General features: G+C 44.3%; 2 protein-coding genes across 10 annotated transcripts in view; one reads left to right on the top strand and one right to left on the bottom strand.

Annotated features, from left to right (window-relative positions):
- PLIN1 (perilipin 1) overlaps positions 1 to 19,405 on the bottom strand; it is an 88,308-nt gene that overhangs the window by 35,488 nt on the left and 33,415 nt on the right. The window lies entirely within an intron of this gene.
- Positions 1 to 19,405, top strand: part of WDR93 (WD repeat domain 93) — a 50,632-nt gene that overhangs the window by 4,648 nt on the left and 26,579 nt on the right. For 3 of the 5 annotated variants that reach the window (XR_007152965.1, XM_047862636.1, XM_047862638.1), the window contains exons 2-7: positions 2,963 to 3,307; positions 3,913 to 4,105; positions 5,697 to 5,761; positions 12,700 to 12,778; positions 14,452 to 14,567; positions 16,473 to 16,511. Coding sequence is in view for 3 of the 5 variants with exons in the window: in XM_047862636.1 (XP_047718592.1) it covers positions 3,005 to 3,307; positions 3,913 to 4,105; positions 5,697 to 5,761; positions 12,700 to 12,778; positions 14,452 to 14,567; positions 16,473 to 16,511 (795 nt within the window). In the remaining 2 variants the exon portion in view is untranslated. Of the gene's footprint in view, positions 1 to 2,024; positions 2,053 to 2,962; positions 3,308 to 3,912; positions 4,106 to 5,696; positions 5,762 to 12,699; positions 12,779 to 14,451; positions 14,568 to 16,472; positions 16,512 to 19,405 lie in introns of those variants that run through there. The other 2 variants (XM_047862637.1, XR_007152966.1) reach the window with 2 other exon arrangements.

The following is a 19,405-nucleotide window of genomic DNA, read 5'->3' as shown; positions in this document are numbered from 1 at the left end:
ATTTGGATTGTTTTTTTATTTTTGGCAATTGTAAGTAGAGCCACTATAAACATTTGTGTACAGGCTTGTGTGTGAGTGTAAGTATTCATACTCCTGGAGTAGATACCCAGGAGCGCACTTGCGGTCATAGAGTAAAATATATGTTTAACTTCATAAGAAACTGCCAAATCCTTTTCCAGGGTGGTATCATTTTGTATTCCTGCCCACTTACTCTGCATCTTTATTAGTATTGTCAATACTTTTTTTTTTTATTTTAGCCATTCTAATAGGTATGTGTAGTGATCCATAAGTTATTAAGAAGTGTGTTATTTTTGAGGTTTTGCATCTTTCTAAATATCTGTTATTGACTTCTAAAATAATTCTGAGTGGTCAGAAAACATAGTTTGTATGACTTGAGTACTTTTAAATTTATTAAGACTTGCCTTACAGACCCGGATATGATGTGTCTTGGTAAATGTTTCATACGTACTTAAAAAAGAAGCTGAACACTGCTGTCGTTGGCTAGAGTCTTCTAGAACACTGCTTCACTGCTCTCTCACTGGTGCTTTCCTTCAGGAAATCTGCTGCTCTCCTGTATTTTGTTCCTTTATTCCCGTCTTTTTTTTTCCCCCCCTCTGGCTGCTTTTCAAAATTTGTCTTTATCGCGTCTTTAGTTTTGATCACGATGTGCCTTGGTATAGATTTCTTCATGTTTCATTTCCTTAGGACTTGTTTTTCTTCTTGGATCTGTGAGTTTATAGTTTTTATCATATTTAGAAATATTTTGTCTATTTCTACAGATTTTTTTTGTTTCTTCCCTCCTTTGGGGATTTCAATCATACATATTAGGGAACTTCAGGTAACTCCCACACCTCACTTCATTTTTTCTGGTTGTTTCTATTGCTGTATCTTCAAATTCACTAATCTTCTAATTTATTTTGCTCTGAAAGTTCGTGATTAATCAAACCTGTTCTTCATCTCAGACACTGTAGTTTTCATCTCTAGAAGTTCAGTTGGGGTGGGGCACCTGGGTGGCTCAGTCAGTTGAGGGTCCGACTTCGGCTCAGGTCATGATCTCGCAGCTTGTGAGTTCGAGCCCCGTGTCGGGCTCTGTGCTGACAGCTCAGAGCCTGGAGCCTGCTTCAGATTCTGTGTCTCTGTCCCTTCCCCACTCATGCCCTGTCTGTCTGTCTCTCTCAAAAATAAATAAACATTAAAAAGTTTAAAACTAAATAAATAAAAGTTCAGTTTGGGTTACTTTGTACCTTCCACATCTCTACTTGACTTTTCCTCTTCGTTTTTGAACATGTGGAATATATACATATATATGGGGGTGTGTGTGTGTATGTATATATATAAAATATATATGTATATATATAAAATATGTATGTATATATATAAAATGGGTGTTCTGGTTAGTTGAAGACTATACAGAAAGTCTTTTATATTCTGTTGTTTATATATATATATATATAAACATATATATATAAACATATATATATAAACATATATATATATATAAACATATATATATAAACATATATATATATATATATATATATATATATATATAAAACTGTTTTTTCCCTGCTACTTCTAATAGCTGTGTTGACTATGAGTCAGCTTCAATTAATTGACTTTTCCTTCATTATGGGTGTGTTTTCTTGCCTCTGAATGCCAGGTAGTTTTTTTATTGGATCCCAGACATTTCCTTCATTAGACGCTGGATATTTCTGTATTCCTCTAAGTATTCTTAAGCTTTGTTTTGGTACGCAGTTTTTTATCAGTCGTTTGATCTCGTAACTTCTAAGACTGGATTGGCAATGCCAGAGCGGCATTTATTCGAGGGCTAATTTTCCCCGCTACTTGGCAAGACTCTTCTGAGCACTCCACCCAAAGCTTGTGAATTACGAGGCTTTCCATTCTCCCTGGTGGAAACAGGCATTACTCCTGGCCCTGTGGGAGCTCAGTTTACTGTCCCTACCAATTCTTTCAGGAGGTTCTTTTCTCTCCTATTCAGACACCTGGCTCCTCTACCCATGCGCCGGAAACATCACAGGTGTACCCTAGCAGGTGAGGAAAGATGACGGCCGTGGGTTTTCACAAGACTTCCACGGCCTCCAGTGCTGACAGTGCAGGACCCCACTCTGCTACATGTTATTCATCTTAAAACAGACCCCATGTGCCGCGTTAAATGCCTTTATTTAACTATAATATTTGAAAGCCTTTTTTATAATTTGTACGGGTTTGAGTCTTATAAAGTACAGAAACATGATGCCCACATGCAGGCTGGAGCCAGAAAGTTGCAATATTTTTGTGAATGATGAACAGTTTTGATTTTGTGGGGGGTTTTGTTTCCTTTTAGTCAATTTTCAAGTCTCAAACATTTCTGTAGCCCCTAGAAAAATCTCACAGGCCCCGGGCACTGTGCCTACAGAACTCCTGGTTGGTAGCTGTGGGCTTAGAGAGAAAGGAGCAGACGAGACAGCAAGGATTAGAAGTGCTTAACGGCATCTGGTCGGAGGTGAAGGAAACGAAGGAGAGCAGACGTGGCTCGCTACCCAGCTGGCCTGGGCCCTGGGCACAGCCGTTTGCGGAGACGGAAGAAGCAGGAGAACGTAGGGGGTAGGCTGGCTTCTAGTTGGGACGGAGACGGACGCTCTCTTAGCAGAAGGAGAAGGGCGACAAGAATACCTAATTCCTCTCCCTGCACCAAAGTGCACACACGTCATCTTGGGCTAGCCTGGAAGACGCGACTTGTCAATACCCGTTTCTGCTGCTCTCCTTACGAATATGAAAAGCATATATCCATACTAACATGATATCCATACTAATATGAAGGGCCCTGTGGTAAATAAGGAAAGTGCCCGTCTCTAGAACAAACAGTCCCCGTGGGCCTGTTTTTGTGCTAGAAGGCATGACGTGCTGTCTTCTGGTAACTTGCCCTGTTTCTCAAAGTACCTTCGCTTGCTTCCTTTATCAGCTTTTCAGAGTTTCATAGAAGTTTCCAGGGCCAGCTTCTGTGATGTCATCCCCCGGAGGAAGTCAAGTCCGTAAGATGAGGTTCTCCAGCTTTGTACGAAAGGTGCTGCTGGAGGTGCCGTCCCCAACAGAGCAGGACTGGCCTCAGGACGATGAAAAGGATTTTGCCTTCAAAGATTCAGAACAGGAGCTGGAATCCCTGCCCCAGCCTTACCGAATGATCAACAAGGTGGTGAACCTTCTGTTTGACCAGGCTTGGGAAGTGATCGTGAAGAGGGATGCGCTGAGGGAAGCGGAGCACAGCCGGGTCCAGCCCACCATCTACCTTCCGCTTGTAGAAAGCAAGGTATGGAGCCGCCGACCAGGAGTCCCTGTTTCCCAGCTGAGTACTAATAAATGAAAATGCCTGATCCGGGGAAGGAATTCCTCCAAGGATCCTTCATTCAATAAGACAGGGGCATTTCTGAAAGATTATAAGCATGCTGTCGTTGATTAAAATGGGTCTCGTAATTGCCCCGGGCAAATGGATATTCTGGTTGGTTGAAGACTATACAGAAAGTCTTTTATATTCTGTTGTTATTTAAAAATACTTCTGAATATATTAATCACCCTCTTGCTTGATGGTTGAGGATCTGCCAGTGCCTCCGCTATAGCTCTTTCCGCAGTGTTCTAGATGAAAAAAGTACAGGGAATGGGACCACTTGTCCACTCCTCAGAGGGCTCGTGGTCAGGGTTAGTGTTGTGAATGTGTACTTGTTTTCTCTGGCTCCTTTCCCCTAAAAGTAGAATGCTACGACTGTCTTGATGCTTGGGCAAGATATTTAGATGAGCTCTATTTGGGGTGATACTATATCCAGGAAGGACCCACATGCCTCTGAAAAGTCAGCTCATATTCTTGCAGATGGGGGCAGCTGAAAAGCATTCCTTTCTTCTTTGTTTTTGTTTTCCCAGCTCAACAAAATGCCAAATTGTATGGCTGTTTCCCAAGACTATGTGTTCATTGGAGGAGCCAAAGGGTTCTCCATCCACAATCTGTACGATGCTAAACGACTGTATATTTGGGAGAAACTTAAGGTTGATGTCACTTCCATCTGGGCCGCAGATTTGGGGAGTGAAATACTTATTGCTCCTGTGGATGAAACGGGTACTCGTTCTTTTTATTTATTTTTTAGCCTCATTTATAAGTGTCTATAGACCGTTCAACTAAATCTCCCTTCCAGGTATGGGTGAGGCCAGACATGGAGAATTCTCCCTGACCACGTAGCATTAACTAACGTCTACAGAACAGGATGGTGTGCCAAGCACTATTCTAACATTACACATAGGTTGGCCCATTTAACCCTCACAACAGCCCTAGGAAGTAAGTACAATTTATTATCCCTGTTTTTCAGCAGAGGCATCTGAGGCACTGAGGTTAAATAACTCACTTGAGGTAACATAGAAGGTAAGGGGTACAGGCAGGATTTGAACCAGCCAACGTGGACCCAGAGTCCCCACCCTTTGGGTATTCAGAAATCTTGCTGCTCATAGAAACCAGGGATTGGTTCTTTTCCCTCAGCTTGAGGATGAATCAGGCCTTCATGAGGACTATTGTATATGGAACCATAGAGAGTCTTGGAGGGCCCTGTTTCTACAGGAGAGTGACCTGACCAGATTGGCATTTTAGAAAGGACACCATGGTAGCAGTCTGAAAAGTCAAAATGAGAGGCAGAGAGGTGGTTTTGCAGTAGTTTGCTGGTCCAGGGTTGCAATTCTCTACTATTCCCAAATAAACCCATCTTTTGCTGCTTAAAAAAAAAGAAAAAGAAAAAAAGGGCAGGGAGGAAAACCAAGAAGAAGTGTTGCATTCATCGAAGAGAGAAACTATGAAGTTCTGAACCAAGGCACAGGCTGGTAAAATGAAAAGAAAAACGGTGCTGTGTTCATGTAAGATGTTATCACGGGGGAAGTGACGTGAGCGATATATGGGAACTCAACTATTTTCGCAACTTTTCTACAAGCCTAAAATTAGTTCAAAATAAAAAGTTTAAAAAACAAAAAGGTAAACATAATGGCAAAACTCGGCCAGCAGTGGAATATGCGTATGGGGTAGGTGAGCAGGGATGTGAGTGGGGAGGTGAGAAAAATGGTCCTCCTCTCTGCCTTAGATAATGGGGTGGACGATGATGCCATTCCTTGACAGCAGTCATAGGGGAATAAGGCCTCAGCGGTCTGAGCTGACCACGCGCAGCCCTGGGGCAGCAGGAGGAGTGGGGCCTAAAGATGGGATCGCATCTATCACGCTGCATTATGTCTACTTGCTTTCACGTCCGTGTGACCCTCAGTGCAGTGCCCTTGAGGGAAGAGAGTGCCTTGGCTGTCCCTGGGACATTTGTGGTCACAGAGCAGATATCCCTCAGATGTTTAGTGGGTTGAGTTAGACCTGCTTACAGGGTGGGCCCTTTGCCTTTGCCCTTCTGGATTATGGGTATTGGGGCAAGTTATGAGTGTTTTCCAGAGGCTTCCAGGACAAGAGGATGGGCCAGCGTCGGTAGGGAGGATCCAGGAGGGAGAACAGCCTGAACACGTCATGAGAGGGGTGGAGGAAAGCAGGGAGACTGAGATCAGCAGGGGCTGTGGAGGGGCCAGGAGGAGGCCTAAGGACCCACGAGCACATGATGAGAATTCAGAAAGTCAGATATAAAATTCCAGTTCTTCTCTGACTCAATGGTCTGTCACTGATTTTTCCATTTCAGGTATCGCTAGACTGTTTTATTTTTGTAAGGATGGTCTTTTCCTAATCAAAGCCATCAATGAAGTGGTAAGTTCCTGTTCTTTTCCCTGTGGCTGGGCTAAGAGCTGTAGCAGATGAAGTTTACTTTTAATATGGAGGTGACGACAGCTGTCCTAGAGTAGAAAGATAGCGACTCTCTGGACAGAGCACCTCCTCTAAGAGATCCGATTAAAAGATGCCCCGCCATCCAAGGGCACATGCTGAATGCCTTGGATTCACTTGCCATGTTGTCCAGAGAAGACGCTTACTAAGGAACTCCAGTCCAGATTGAGCACCAGACCGACACATTCAACAACTACTTACAAGTCCCTGAATTTTCCAGGCTGCTTCACATCCTGTTCCCTCTGCTGGGAGTATTCTCCTTGCCTCCCTGCCTACCATGTGCGCCTGTTAAATCTCCCTCCTTCCTTACATTTCCCTCAAGACCAGCTCAAATATATCCTCTGAGACACTTTCCCTCTTATGCCCCAAGGACCCGGTCTCTCCCTCCTCTGTCTACCCCCATACGGCACGACTTTCTGTCACAGTGTTTTCTCCACCCTCCATCCCATTTGTTTGTATGACTGCTTCTTCTCTTGGACGTAACCTTCTTGAGGGCAGGGGACACTATTCACCCATGCCTCCCTTGCTCCTTGCACACTACCTGTATTCAGTGGGTGCTCAGAAAGTGTTTTGTGATTCAATGAACCCACCGTAAAATTTTTAATTGCCTTATAAAAAATACCATTGTCTTATAAAGAATACCATTGATGGGCATCAAAGGAAGTCAGTGGGGAAGAGAAAGTATTTTCAACAAATGATGCTGGAATGCTAGAATAATACGTGGGAGGGATGGGGCACCTGGGTGGCTCAATCGGTTGAGCGTCCGACTTTGGTTCAGGTCATGATCTCATGGTTTGTGAGTTCAAGCCCCGCATCAGGCTTGCTGCTGTCAGCACAGAGCTCGCTTTTGATCCTCTGTCCCTGCCTCTTTCTCTCTGCCCCTTCCCCACTCACGCTCTCTCTCAAAAATAAAAATAAACATCCAAAAAAAAAAAAGTGGGAGGGAAAATGAACCTCAGCCCTACTTTATACCATATATAAGAATTAATTCGAGGTGTGCCTGGGTGGTTCAGTTGGTTGAGCGTCTGACTTCAACTCTGGTCATGATCTTGTGGTTCATGGGTTCAAGCCCCGCATCGGGCTTGACACTGACAGCTCAGAGCCTAGAGCCTGCTTCTGATTCTCTGTCTCCTTCTCTCTCTCTCTGCCCCTTCCCCACTTGTGCGCCCATGCTCGCTCTCTCTCTCTCTCTCTCACAAAATAAATAAATAAACATTTTAAAAAGAATTAATTTGAGATGGATTATAGGTCTAAATGTAAAGGTTTCTTGAAGAAAACACAAGAAAATATATTTGCTACAATATTTCTTAGGACATGAAGAGCACTGAATATAAAAGAAAAAAGTGGTATTGGACTTCATCAAAGTTAAAAACTTCTTATTCTCACAACAAACACAAAAATTAACTTGAAGTGGGTCATATGTCTATATGTAAAATCTAAAATCATAAAACCTCTAGAAGAAAACATAAGAGAAAGTCTTGTGACCTGGGGTTAGGCCAGAAGGTTTTAGCTACAACATCAAAAGCACAACATACAGGAAAAAACTGACAAGTTGTACTTCATCTAAATTTAAAACTTCTTCTGTAGATGACACTGGTAAAAGAATAAAAAGACAAGCAATAGACTGGGAGAAAATAATTGTAAATCACAGACCTGAGAAACGACTTGAATCCCAAACACGTGATGAACTCTCAAAACACAAAGTCGAAAATGAAGGATTAAAAAGACCCAGCTTTTAAAATGGGCAAAGGATTTGAAAAGAAAAGACAGCTGACCAAAGAAGCTATTTGGAAAGAGAGTAAGATGCTCCACATCCTTAGTCATTGGTGAAATGCAAGTCAAGATCATGATGACCTACCACTGTGCATGTATTAGCCTGGCTTAAATTAAAAAGACCGACCATACCAAGTGCTGACAGGGACACAGACACAGAACAGCTGGAACTCTCGTGCACTGCTGGTGGTCAAGTATAACGGTACAATCGTTGTGGTAGGTTTTATTTTTTTAACTAATTAATTAATTAATTAATTTAATCTCTATGCCCAGCACTGGGCTGAAACTCACAACCCCGAGATCAAGGGATGCTCACTGTACTGCCGGAGCCATTCAGGCGTCCCTTTGGCAGTTTTTTTTTGAAAAGTTAAACGTATGCCTACCATACAATCCAGGCATTCCACACCTTGATATTTACACAGGAGAAATAAGAGCATACCTCCCTACAGATACGTGCACATGACTGTAAGCAGCTCTACGCGTAAGAGCCAAAACCCAGAAACACCCAAAAGTCCATCAGCACGTGAGTGGATAAGCCAATTGCGGTATGCCCACACGATGGAACGAACTATTAATATTCAGGCACATGACGATGTGGATGCATCTTAAAATAATTATGCCGAGTGAAAGAAATCAGAAACAAAAAGAGTACATACTGAATGATTCCATTTATATAAAATTCTAGAAAATGCAAACTAAGGTAGCGACGGAGAGCATCAGTTTTTGCCTGGGGTGCGGTGGGAGGAAGGTGGAAGGAATGATTACCAAGGGCAGGATGAAACTTTTGGGGGTGATGGATATGTTCACGGTCTTGTGATGGTTTTAAGGGATATACATATGTTGAAACGTCAAATTGTACACTTTCAACGTGTAGTTCGGGGGGTGCCTGGGTGGCTCAGTCGGTTAAGCCTCATGATCTCACAGCCACGCGTCGGTCTCTGTGTTGACGGCTCAGAGCCTGGAGCCCGCTGCGGATTCTGTGTCTCCCTCTCTCTCTGCCCCTCCACCTCTAGCTCTTTCTCTCTCACTCAAAAATAAATAAACATGAAACGTGTAGTTAGTATATGTTATTATATTTCTAATAAAGCTGTTTAAAAAGAATTAAAACTCCTCATCAAAAGATGTTATTAGAGTTCACTCTGTAGCAGGAACTAACTGGAGCCCTGAGAGCCTTGAGCAGCCCCCCTCCCCCACCACTGCCGGCACCAGCCCAGTGACCCTCACACCCCAGGAGGAGCCACCGCTGTCACAGCTGGCCCCGGACAGCATGAGCACAATCCCGAGCAGTGAGGCGGAGGCCCCTGCCCACACCACCTGCCGTGTTGCAAGGAGCACTGGCACCTGCTGGCGGGGACAAGGAGGTCATGGCAACGATGGTTAGGGAACAGTCAGATGGCTCCATATGGAGAACAGACAGGGTTTCATCAGCAGGAAAGACACCAAGGAGGATGTATTTGGACGGCAGATTGCCATAGAGAGTAAACCCAGGAAGGGTCCTTTCGGTGTAGGAGATGGCGAGACGGTGAAGTTTGGTACTGTTGGAGGAGAAAGTGTGTGAGGCAGCAGGTGTTAAGGCCCTGGTGGAGTTCAGCACAAGACAGTACATCTGTAGGGGAACACAGCCACTGTGAATGCTGTCCGCGTCTACGGCTAGACCTCCATGCAATCATCAGCAGGATCCCACCTAGTGAGAGTGGGGGAAGGAATGAGGGGTCAGAAGGTGCCCCTGAAGGTCAGGCCCCCAGCATTGGGCCCAGTGCAGGCAACAGTCCCTACCTGTGTACAGGCAGAGACCCGCCATACCACACCAACCCTCCTGTGCAGGGAGAATGGATGGAGGGGGTTGACAAGCAGGGCGCAGAACCAGGTACGCCAGTGAGAGAATCTGTATTGGGGGAAAATCAAGATGAGAGCCAAGGTCAGCAGCCACCTCAACCCCACAACTTCTGTTACTAATGCAAACGCCCGGAAAACCTAAGCCATAAGATGGCAGAGGGACAAAAGCAGCCACGAATTCAGGTGAGACTTCCTTCCTGGTTCCCAAGGCGGAGCAGGGCGGGGCTGAGTAAATGCAGGCTTACCAACTCTTCCACTGCCCGCTTCAGTCCTCTGACAAGACGTGATCAGGAAAAATAAACCACCTGGACTACACCAAGATAAGAGGTGCACGGTGAAGGAATGCTTCAACAAAACGACAAGGCAGCCTAGGGAATGGGAGAAGGTATCTGCAAATGATACACCTGACAAAGAGTTTGGATCCAAAATAAACAACGGACTGATACAACTCAACACCCAAGACCAAATAATCCAATGACAAACTGGGCAGAAGACATGGACAGACATTTCCCTAAAGAAGACATCTAGACGGTCAATTGACACATGCAGAGATGCTCAACATGATTCATCATCAGGGAAATGCAAATCGAAACCACAATGAGATATTGCCTCGTACCTCTCAGAATGGCTAGGCTCAAAAAGACAGTAATAACAAGTATTGGCAAGGACGTGGAAAAAAAGGAACCCTCGTGCACTGTCGGTGGGAATGCAAACTGGTGCAGCCACTCTGGAAAACAGTATGGAGGTTCCTCAGAAAATTAAAAATAGAACTACCCTATAACCCAGCAATTGCACTAGTGGGGATTGAGCCAAAGAAAATGAAAACACTAATTCAAAAAGATATACGTACCTCTCTGTGTCTACTGCAGCATTATTTACAGTAGACAAATTATGGAAGCAACCCGTGTCCATCGACTGATGAATGGATACAGAAGATGAGGTATATATATACACACAATGGAATATTACTCAGCCATAAAAACAGAATGAAATCCTGTCATTTGCAACAACATGGATGGAACTAGAGAGTATTATGCAAAGTGAAATAAGTTAGAGAAGGACAAATACCATATGATTTTGCTCATATGTGGATTTTAAGAAACAAAAACAAAGAAAAAAGAGAAACAAACAGACTCTTAACTACAGAAAACTGATTGGTGGTTGCTGGAGGGGAGGGAATTGGGGGACAGGGGAAATAGAAATGATTATGAAATCCCAGCAGTAAAGGGCAAACGAAAGATCGGAGCCGAAGACCTTGTTTTTCCACTGTTGACCAGACAACTGGAACTAGTGTCACTATTTATGCCAGCATCTGTTTTTTTTTTTTAATGTTTATTTATTTAAAAAAATTTTTAAATGTTTAAGAGAGAGAGAGAGACAGCATGAATAGGGGAGGAACAGAGAGAGAGGGAGACACAGAATCAGAAGCAGGCTCCAGGCTCCGAGCTGTCAGCACAGAGCCCGACGCAGGGCTCGAACTCACAAATCCAGAGATCATGACCTGAGCCGAAGTCGGACGCTTAACCAGCTGAGCCACCCAGACACCCCTGTTTGTTTATTTATTTTGAGACAGAGAGAGTGCAGAAGCAGGAGGGGGGCAGAGAGAGGGGGGAAGGGAGAATTCCAAGCAGGTTCTGCACTGTCAGGGCAGAGCCCCATGTGGGGTTCAATCTCACCAATGCAAGATCATGACCTAAGCAGAAATCAAGAGTTAGATGCTCAACCGACTGAGCCACCCAGGTACCCCTGATTTTTATTTTTACCTGAAGATGTCTCTTTTTGGTAATACCAAATGGGTTTTTCAAAAAGCCTTGTTTTTCAATATACTTTTTTAATGGTTTTAAAATTGTTTCGTATCTAGCCAAGTTGAGATTTTTAAGCACCTCATTTTTAATTTGCAATAAAACATTACAACTTGATTTTTTTTCAAAAAGTCAACAAAATGCAAGCACCTGTTAATAAAGTTCTTTTTTTTTTTTTTTTAATGTTTGAGAGAGAGAGAGAGAGAAGGCAGGGGCAGAGAGAGAGAGGGAGGCACAGAATCTGAAGCAGGCTCCAGGCTCCAAGCTGTCAGCACAGAGCCTGAATAAAGGCCTTAAAAATAATAATACTTATCTTTGGGTCGCCCGAGTGGCTCAGTCAGTTAAGCATCCAACTTCAGCTCAGCTCATGATCTCACGGTTCGTGAGTTCGAGCCCCACATCGGGCTCTCTGCTGTCAGCACAGAGCCCACTTTGGATCCTCTGTCCCCTCTCTGCCCCTCCCCTGCTCATCCCCTCTCTCTCAAAATAAATAAACTTAAAATATTACTACTACTACTAATTATCTTTGTTATTATAAAGATACAATTAAGAAAATTAAAAAGCAAATCATAGACAACCATAAACATGGAGTCTCTCACCTGGCCTGAAATTCGAGTAGATTTCATACTAGGGTTACAGTCAGTCTCTACTTCCTATGGACTGAATGTTTGTGTCCCCACAAAATCCGGGTTGAAATCCTAATCCCCATTGTGATGATAGTGGGAGGTGGGACCTTTGGGAGGTGTTTAGGTCATGAAGACAGAGCCTTCATCAAGGACAAGGGCAAGGGATTAGTGCCCTTATATGAGGCCTAGGAGAGCTCCCTCAACCCTTTTGCCATGTAAAGACACACCGGGAAGGTGGCAGGCAGGAAATCTGTGAACCAGGAAACGGGCCCTTAGCAGGCACTGCATCGGCCAGGTTCTTGCAGTCCTTGGAAATCTTAGATTTCCAGCCTCCAGGACTGTGAGAGATAAAGGTTCATCGTTTGTGAGCCATCCAGTCTATGGTATTTTGTTATAGCAGCCGGAACAGACAGAGGCACTGCTAAGGTCCAGATGGAGCCTTTCTTCAAGTGGCTGACCAGAGTCTTCAGTAGAACTTTCTTCATCTCATTTTGAATAACAGAGTGCTGGCGCAGGTCTTTAGAGTTTGCAGATATGACCAGGAGAACAGATAGTATGCAATCACCACAACCATCTGGAGTATTTAAAAAACCAGGAAATAAGTCCAAAAACGTTTAGGCAGAAAATCGAGTTCTGCTTCTTTACATACGATCTTGACCAACTCCTGTACAAAAATGGGAAGTATGAAGCATTTCGAGGCATCTTTTTTGCGTCACGAGCTTTAAAAGGACTCATGTTTCCTGGTGTGAACCCCAAGAGACCCCGAAACACACTCCCGTCCGCCCTCAGGCTGAGCTCCCTCTTTCCGCCCCTCTCTTCTTCCCAGGACGATACCAGCAAGCAAACCACCTGTCTGAAGACGGAGATCTCCCACGGAGGCGACTTCGCAGCCTTCCTCCTACAAGGCAAGATTAACCAAAGGTGGTTGAGAAGGTTCAGATGTGTAGTCTCTTCCAGATGACCACCTTTTTTTCCAAATGTTTTATTTAGAAATAATTTACAGAAACGTTGCAAAGATTTACAGAAGAGCTACAAAGATAGGTACAGAGTTCCCCTGCACCCTTCGCCCAGCTTCCCCAATACCGACATTTAATGTGACCGTTTGTCAAAATTAGGCAATGACATTGGTACAATACTATTAACTAAAGGTTTTTTTCCCCCCCAGATTTCGCCAGTTTTCCCACTAATAGTTCTGTTCCAAGGCTCAGTTCAGGATATCATACTATATTTACTCATCGTGTCTTCTTAGTCTACTCCCATCTATGACAATTTCTTGGTCTTTTGTTTTTCTTGACCTTGACGCTTTTTTGAAGAATACCGATTAGATATTTTGCACTATGTCTCTCAATTTCAATTTGCCTGATATTTTTCTCAGGATTCAACTGGGGTTAAGGATTTGGGAGAGATGCCACAGGGGTGAAGTGCTCTCGTCACTGTATATCAGGGTGTATGTGCTAGCGACATCACCTAACAGGTGTCTGCCAGATTCCTCCATTGATAAAACACTTCCCTTCCCATATCTGTTAGAAGCAAGTCACTATACCTGGACCACACTCTGGGGCAGAGGATTTAAGCCTCTCTACCTCTTTGAGGTAGGAGGATCAAAGAATTTGGAGGCATATATTGAACGCACGTATCCTGGGTCCCCTTAAAGGATGGCCACCAGTTCCAGCATTCATCCTTGGATCCTACCTGCTGTAATCATTACTATGGTGATAGGACATATTTTATTCAAGTGACTGTTAGCTTGATTTTTAACTTTGGGCCTCTATTTATATTCTTGCCCCGGGCCCCTCAAACGTGAAGTGCTTGAGAGAAAGCGTATACTTCATAATGTTTTATGCATCAAAGGAAGCTTTTATACTCTTTAGTAGTTCCTGGGGCTGCCCCAACCAAGCACCACAAACCGGGTAGCTCAAAACCAAAGATATTTATTCTCTCACAGGACTGGGGGGTGGAAGTCTGAAATCCAGGTGTCCAGATGATTACTTTCTAGAGGAAACACTGAGCCAGATGCCCACACCATGGGAAAGCAAGCCTTCCCAGGTTGACAGGAATTCCGGATAGGAGCTGAGTGCGTTTCTATGATGAGTTAAAGCCCCACAGTCACTTCCGTGGGTTGTGACTTCCTCTAATATCAGCCAGGAGAATGCTCTTGAGCGATCTCTCCCAATTCTAGCCCTTAGCCATGCCCCTCTCAGTTACTGAGGCTGTTTATACCACCGTCCTCCCCAGACGGGAAAAGCTGTAAGACAGAATGTCACTGGAATTTACCATTTGGAGCCTAGAAAACATGGGGACCGGCCAGAGCAGGCAGCTTGGTTAAAAAACAGTCGTATCAGCGCTGTGAGTGGGAGGGGCCCTGTTTCCTTCAGGTGGCAGAGGCCCGTCGGTCGGGGCTCACCAGCTCTCCGGGAGCAAGGACTTGCAATGACATCTCCTTCCGTTTGTCCAAGTTGCCGTTCCGAGGGCGCCAGCAGGTCTCTGGGCCAGGGGTTCTGAGAAGACAGGCCATCCCTCACAGGAGACTTCTCGCCTGCTCGCGATTGCTCAACGGGTCCGTGGTTTCCCAATGCAGGAGCCGGAGAGATTTGGCTGGATGTGTACAGATTGCCCAAGGAGTCTTGGCTCAAGGAAGTGGAGCAACCCCAACTTGCTATAAATCCAAAGAAGAAAGTCAGACAGTTGCAACTGGTAGGAGACACCTCCCTTTCCCATGGATAGGTTTCTCCCTACCCTTGACCCACATCCAAACTAAATCCTCCTTGGAATTTCAAGATGAAGGGGGCCCTACAGAGGCTGTAGGAGAGGACAGCAGGTGCTCCGGCCCACGACTCCAAAGTCGATTTGCTTTGGTTAAAATGAGATATTAAAAAATAGAGGTGTCTTCAGCAGTGGGAGCCCCACTCTGTCTCTGGTCTGAGAGTCGCCTCTGCACCAAAGCCGCTCCCAGGCATTTCGGGGGGTGGGGGGGTCATCTTTTATCCTGACTCCTGCCTCACTGGTAATTTTTTTCCCCATCTGGGCTGAAATAATCCCTTCATGCCTTGCATTCCACTGAATTTCCCAGATTATGGTATAAACAGGTGGTTCTTGATATATGGGAATAATACAGTATATATATTTTTCACATTCTTAGAAATCAGGAGCTCTACCATTTCAGTTTATTTATTTTATTTTTTAGTTTTTTTTAAGTAATCTCTACGTCCAGCATAGGGCTCGAAGTCACAACCCCGAGACCTCGAGTTGCACGCTCTACCAACTGAGCCAGCACAGGCCCCCACTTCAGTTTAATTATATGTGGACCTTGTGCTGTGTCTTTAAAATATAGTTCCTCAGTAAATATTATTCTGAGACCTGATCTGCTCATCCATCCAATATGCACTTACTAGTTTTTAACCAGCAACAATTATTAATTGGGTGAGCTTTTAAAACACACTGTATCAGGTGCAAAAGACTTATGAACTTATTAATATAGGAGAGTGAATTTGAGACTCACATTCACCACTGAGTTCACTGAGTGGCTTCAAACAAATGCCTTTTCTCCCCAGTGAATGTCTTCAAAGAGGGGTGTAGTCCTGATCACTGGAAGAGTTACCAGCCCAGAGATCTTCCTCCTCTAAACTCTTACAGAATTTATTCCTTATACCTCTTTTTTGGCATTTCCCCATATACTACCTTGAATTTTAGTTACCCTTTTGTGCATGAAAGGTTTTTTTTTTTTTTAAATTAACTAGATGATAATTTTCTGGACTGTTAAGAACACACCTTCTACTCCTTATTAACCAACTACACAGTATCATACTCCATATCCAAAAGATACGTTTTGAGGGCTTAATTTATTATCCAACTGGGAAAACTACCTTGGAAAGGGGATGTTTCTCACCATAATTCACTCAGTTTCCATAACTGAGAACCAACCAAATAACACCAGTCCCAGGGATAGTCCTGGTACTGTGACTTACATGTAGAGTTGGTTAAATAAAATTGCCAACATCGTCAATATATTTTGCCAATCAGGAATATTCACTTCGACTTAGATTTTTTTTTTTTTTTAATTTTTTTTTTTTTTCAACGTTTATTTATTTTGGGGACAGAGAGAGACAGAGCATGAACGGGGGAGGGGCAGAGAGAGAGGGAGACACAGACTCGGAAACAGGCTCCAGGCTCTGAGCCGTCAGCCCGAGCCCGACGCGGGGCTCGAACTCACGCGAGATCACGCGAGATCTCGCGAGATCGTGAACTCACGGACCGCGAGATCGTGACCTGGCTGAGGTCGGACGCTCAACCGACTGCGCCACCCAGGCGCCCCTCGACTTAGATTTTTATAATGGCTTCCTGACTGATCTCCTTACCTCTGTTCATTCATTTTTGCTCGTATCATTATTTCCAGTTTCCCCTACTACATTTTAAGATCTTAGACAGTTCGGATCGTGTGTTAAAAATCCTGCAGGCCAGAGGACCACACAAATATCGGTCCTCTGTTTCTTTCTACAGGTCGCTGCCGCCAACAGTAACAGGGGAAGAAAGAGACTCAGAGGAGGTGGGGGGGACGTACATCAAGCCTATTATGAATTAATTTCTCACTTTTTTCCTCAGAATACTCCTGACTCTGTGACTTCAGATAATTTGGAAATGGTAAGGAACTTTATGTATTTTTTTAATGTTTATTTTTGAGAGAGGGAATGAGGCAGAGCGTGAGCAGGGGAGGGCCAGAGAGAGGGAGACACAGCATCTGAAGCAGGGTCCAGGCTCCAAGCCGTCAGCACAGAGCCCGACGCAGGGCTCGAACCGTGAACCGTGAGAACATGACCTGAGCCGAAGTCGGACGCCCAACCGACTGAACCACCCAGGCGCCCCAATGGTAAGGAACTTCAAAGAAAATCTCCAGGGAGACAGATTCAAGTCGCATGCTATAGATTTTTATTTTGACTTGAAATTTACTTTAAATATCAAGTATACTAGTGAAATGTTCCAACAGGGCACTCTTTTCAGATACTCTGTGACTTAATCTCATGCCTCATCCATGGAGAGTTGTCCCCTATCCTTGAGGATAATTGACCCAAGTCAGTTGTCCAGAGACAGATTTCCAAGAAGACACAGGGGGTTAAATTTCAGGGCCCCTCACTTGTATGGCCCCTTCCAAGGCCCTGTGAGGGGTCTGACCACTGTGTTCACATTTTTTTGTAAAATTAGCAAAAGTAATATTTTAACCAGTCACTTAGGACCACTGCCTGTTTTCACTCAAACTTCCCCTGTCACATTTCCCCCCATATTGGGTGGTATTAGGGTGGCTACGGGCATTTTGTGTTGAAAATTTTGTGTTCTTTCTTTTACAGAGGCCCCTAAAATGTATATACTCAGGTCCCATGAAACCCAATTTGCCCCTGCCAAAATAACAGCCCATTCCACCAAGCCAAGTTTCTTGGGGGGCTTCATCTCTGTATTGGGATACCTTAGAGAATAGAGGGGCTTCCCCGGGGCGGGGGGCTTCCCAGCTCTCCCTTTGAGGCCGAGAGCACACCATGCTTTCCAGTGTGTGTGTGTGTGGGGGGGGGTGCAAACTAATGGAATACAGTGGCATCTCATGTAATTTTCACTGATCTCTTCATATTTTTTATTGGCCACTGAGGTTTTCTTTGAATTGCCTGACTGTATCACTTGCTCGTTATATATTTTCTTCCAGTTTGTTGTTTCCCTTTTTCCTTGGTTTATGTGCTTTTCTGTTGTAAAGAAGTTATAATTTTTGATGCAGTTGGAGTTTTCTTTTTTTTTTTTTTATACCCATCGCATATAAGTAGGCTTTCCCTACCTCAAGGTTATAAATAAATTCTCCTGTGGTTTCTTCTAATAATCTCAGAGTTTCATTTTTGACATTTCCCTCTTTAATTCATAGGGGAGTGTCTTTTGTGAACAGAGTGAGGAAGGAGCCAACTTTCATCTGTTTTTTTTTTAAGTAGCCAACCGGCACACAAATGTTTTTGAGTCGTCTTTTCCCATTTGTTTTGAAATGTGACCTTTTATCATTCCTATTTTATTTCTATGTTCTTTATCCTATTCCATTAAAATACTCATGTGCCTGCCCCAAGACCTTAATGAACTTTGGAGCAAAACTGCGAGGATTCTTTTTTTTTTTTTTTTTTTTTTTTTAATTTTTTTTTTTTTTCAACGTTTATTTATTTTTGGGACAGAGAGAGACAGAGCATGAACGGGGGAGGGGCAGAGAGAGAGGGAGACACAGAATCGGAAACAGGCTCCAGGCTCTGAGCCATCAGCCCAGAGCCCTAACCCTAACCCTTGAGGGGCTTGAACTCACGGACCGTGAGATCGTGACCTGGCTGAAGTCGGACGCTTAACCGACTGCGCCACCCAGGCGCCCCTTAAACTGCCAGGATTCTAATCTCGTCAATGCCACGTGCTAGCGGGGTGACCTTATTGTGTATTATCTGTTCTATTTTCCATATTTTTGTTGTTGTTCTACCTTTGGGGAGAGCTCATCTGCCCAGTGTCTCCACTCTCTGAGTTTTTCATTTTTGCTATCATATTTTCATTTACAAGAGCCTCCCCCTTTTTTCTTTCTTTTCTTTCTTTCATAAATGTTAATGACTTTCCTAAAAACATCTATAATAATTTTTGATGTTTCTTCTCCATGTTTGGTCTATTTCCCCAAAGTTGCTTTTTTCCCTACTATTTGTTTTGGTCTCTGTCTTTCCAAACAGATACTTTCTTCACTTGGCTCTCTACTCCTATCTAAAGGTAGGGGTCACTGAGAAACTGACAGGAAGCCAGCCCTGTGGGCATGGGTGGGGCTTGTTAACTGGTTTTGCTAACGGGTACCCCAGCTGGGCTGCAGTGTTGGGACACGCTCCTGTCTGTGTCTTGAGACCACAGGTTTCCCCTGCTGTCCTTAAGTACAGCGTGCCTATGAAACACCTTTCTAAGCCAACATGGGGTAAAGTGAAGAAGCAATTACCACTAACTTACGTGGGACAACGTTTGAGCATTCCCAGACCCCCAAAATAACCTCTCTTAGGCTTGCTAATGTATGTACAAGATAAATCGACAGGAAGCACAGATGCTCACAGACACCGGGGAAAGCTATGGTGCGCGGCGCCCACAGGCTGGGTGCGGCTCCCCGGGAAGGACGTGGGCGAGGCCTCGCTTACCGCTCCGCGCAGGTGCTGCCTTTACTCTAACAACCCAGCTCTCACCTGAGTTGCAGAGGCGGTTGGGGAACATGCCTTGGGCTGTGGGAGGGGTGACCTCAACATTCAGTATGTAAACTTTAACTGCATTCTGTCGGCTACTTGCAGTTAGGGAGTCTAAGAGTTTAAAAGCATCTTAAAGAGATTTTCACCCAATCCTGTTGAACCCAGAGACACCTGAGCTGCCATTTTCTTGAGTCTTTAGGGCCTTTGTGATGTGAATCAAGTGACTCCCAGGCTTCCCACTTACTGGTTCAGATCTTTCTTGGGTCTGCTAAATCTTTTAGCCACCTGCTTCCCAAGTCCAAAATTTTCTTGCTTTTGTTT

This window comes from Prionailurus viverrinus, chromosome B3, assembly GCF_022837055.1.
Source record: "Prionailurus viverrinus isolate Anna chromosome B3, UM_Priviv_1.0, whole genome shotgun sequence".
NCBI lineage: Eukaryota > Metazoa > Chordata > Mammalia > Carnivora > Felidae > Prionailurus > Prionailurus viverrinus.
The sequence above is the reverse complement of the archived record's forward strand: the minus strand, read 5'-3'. Positions and strand labels throughout refer to the sequence as shown.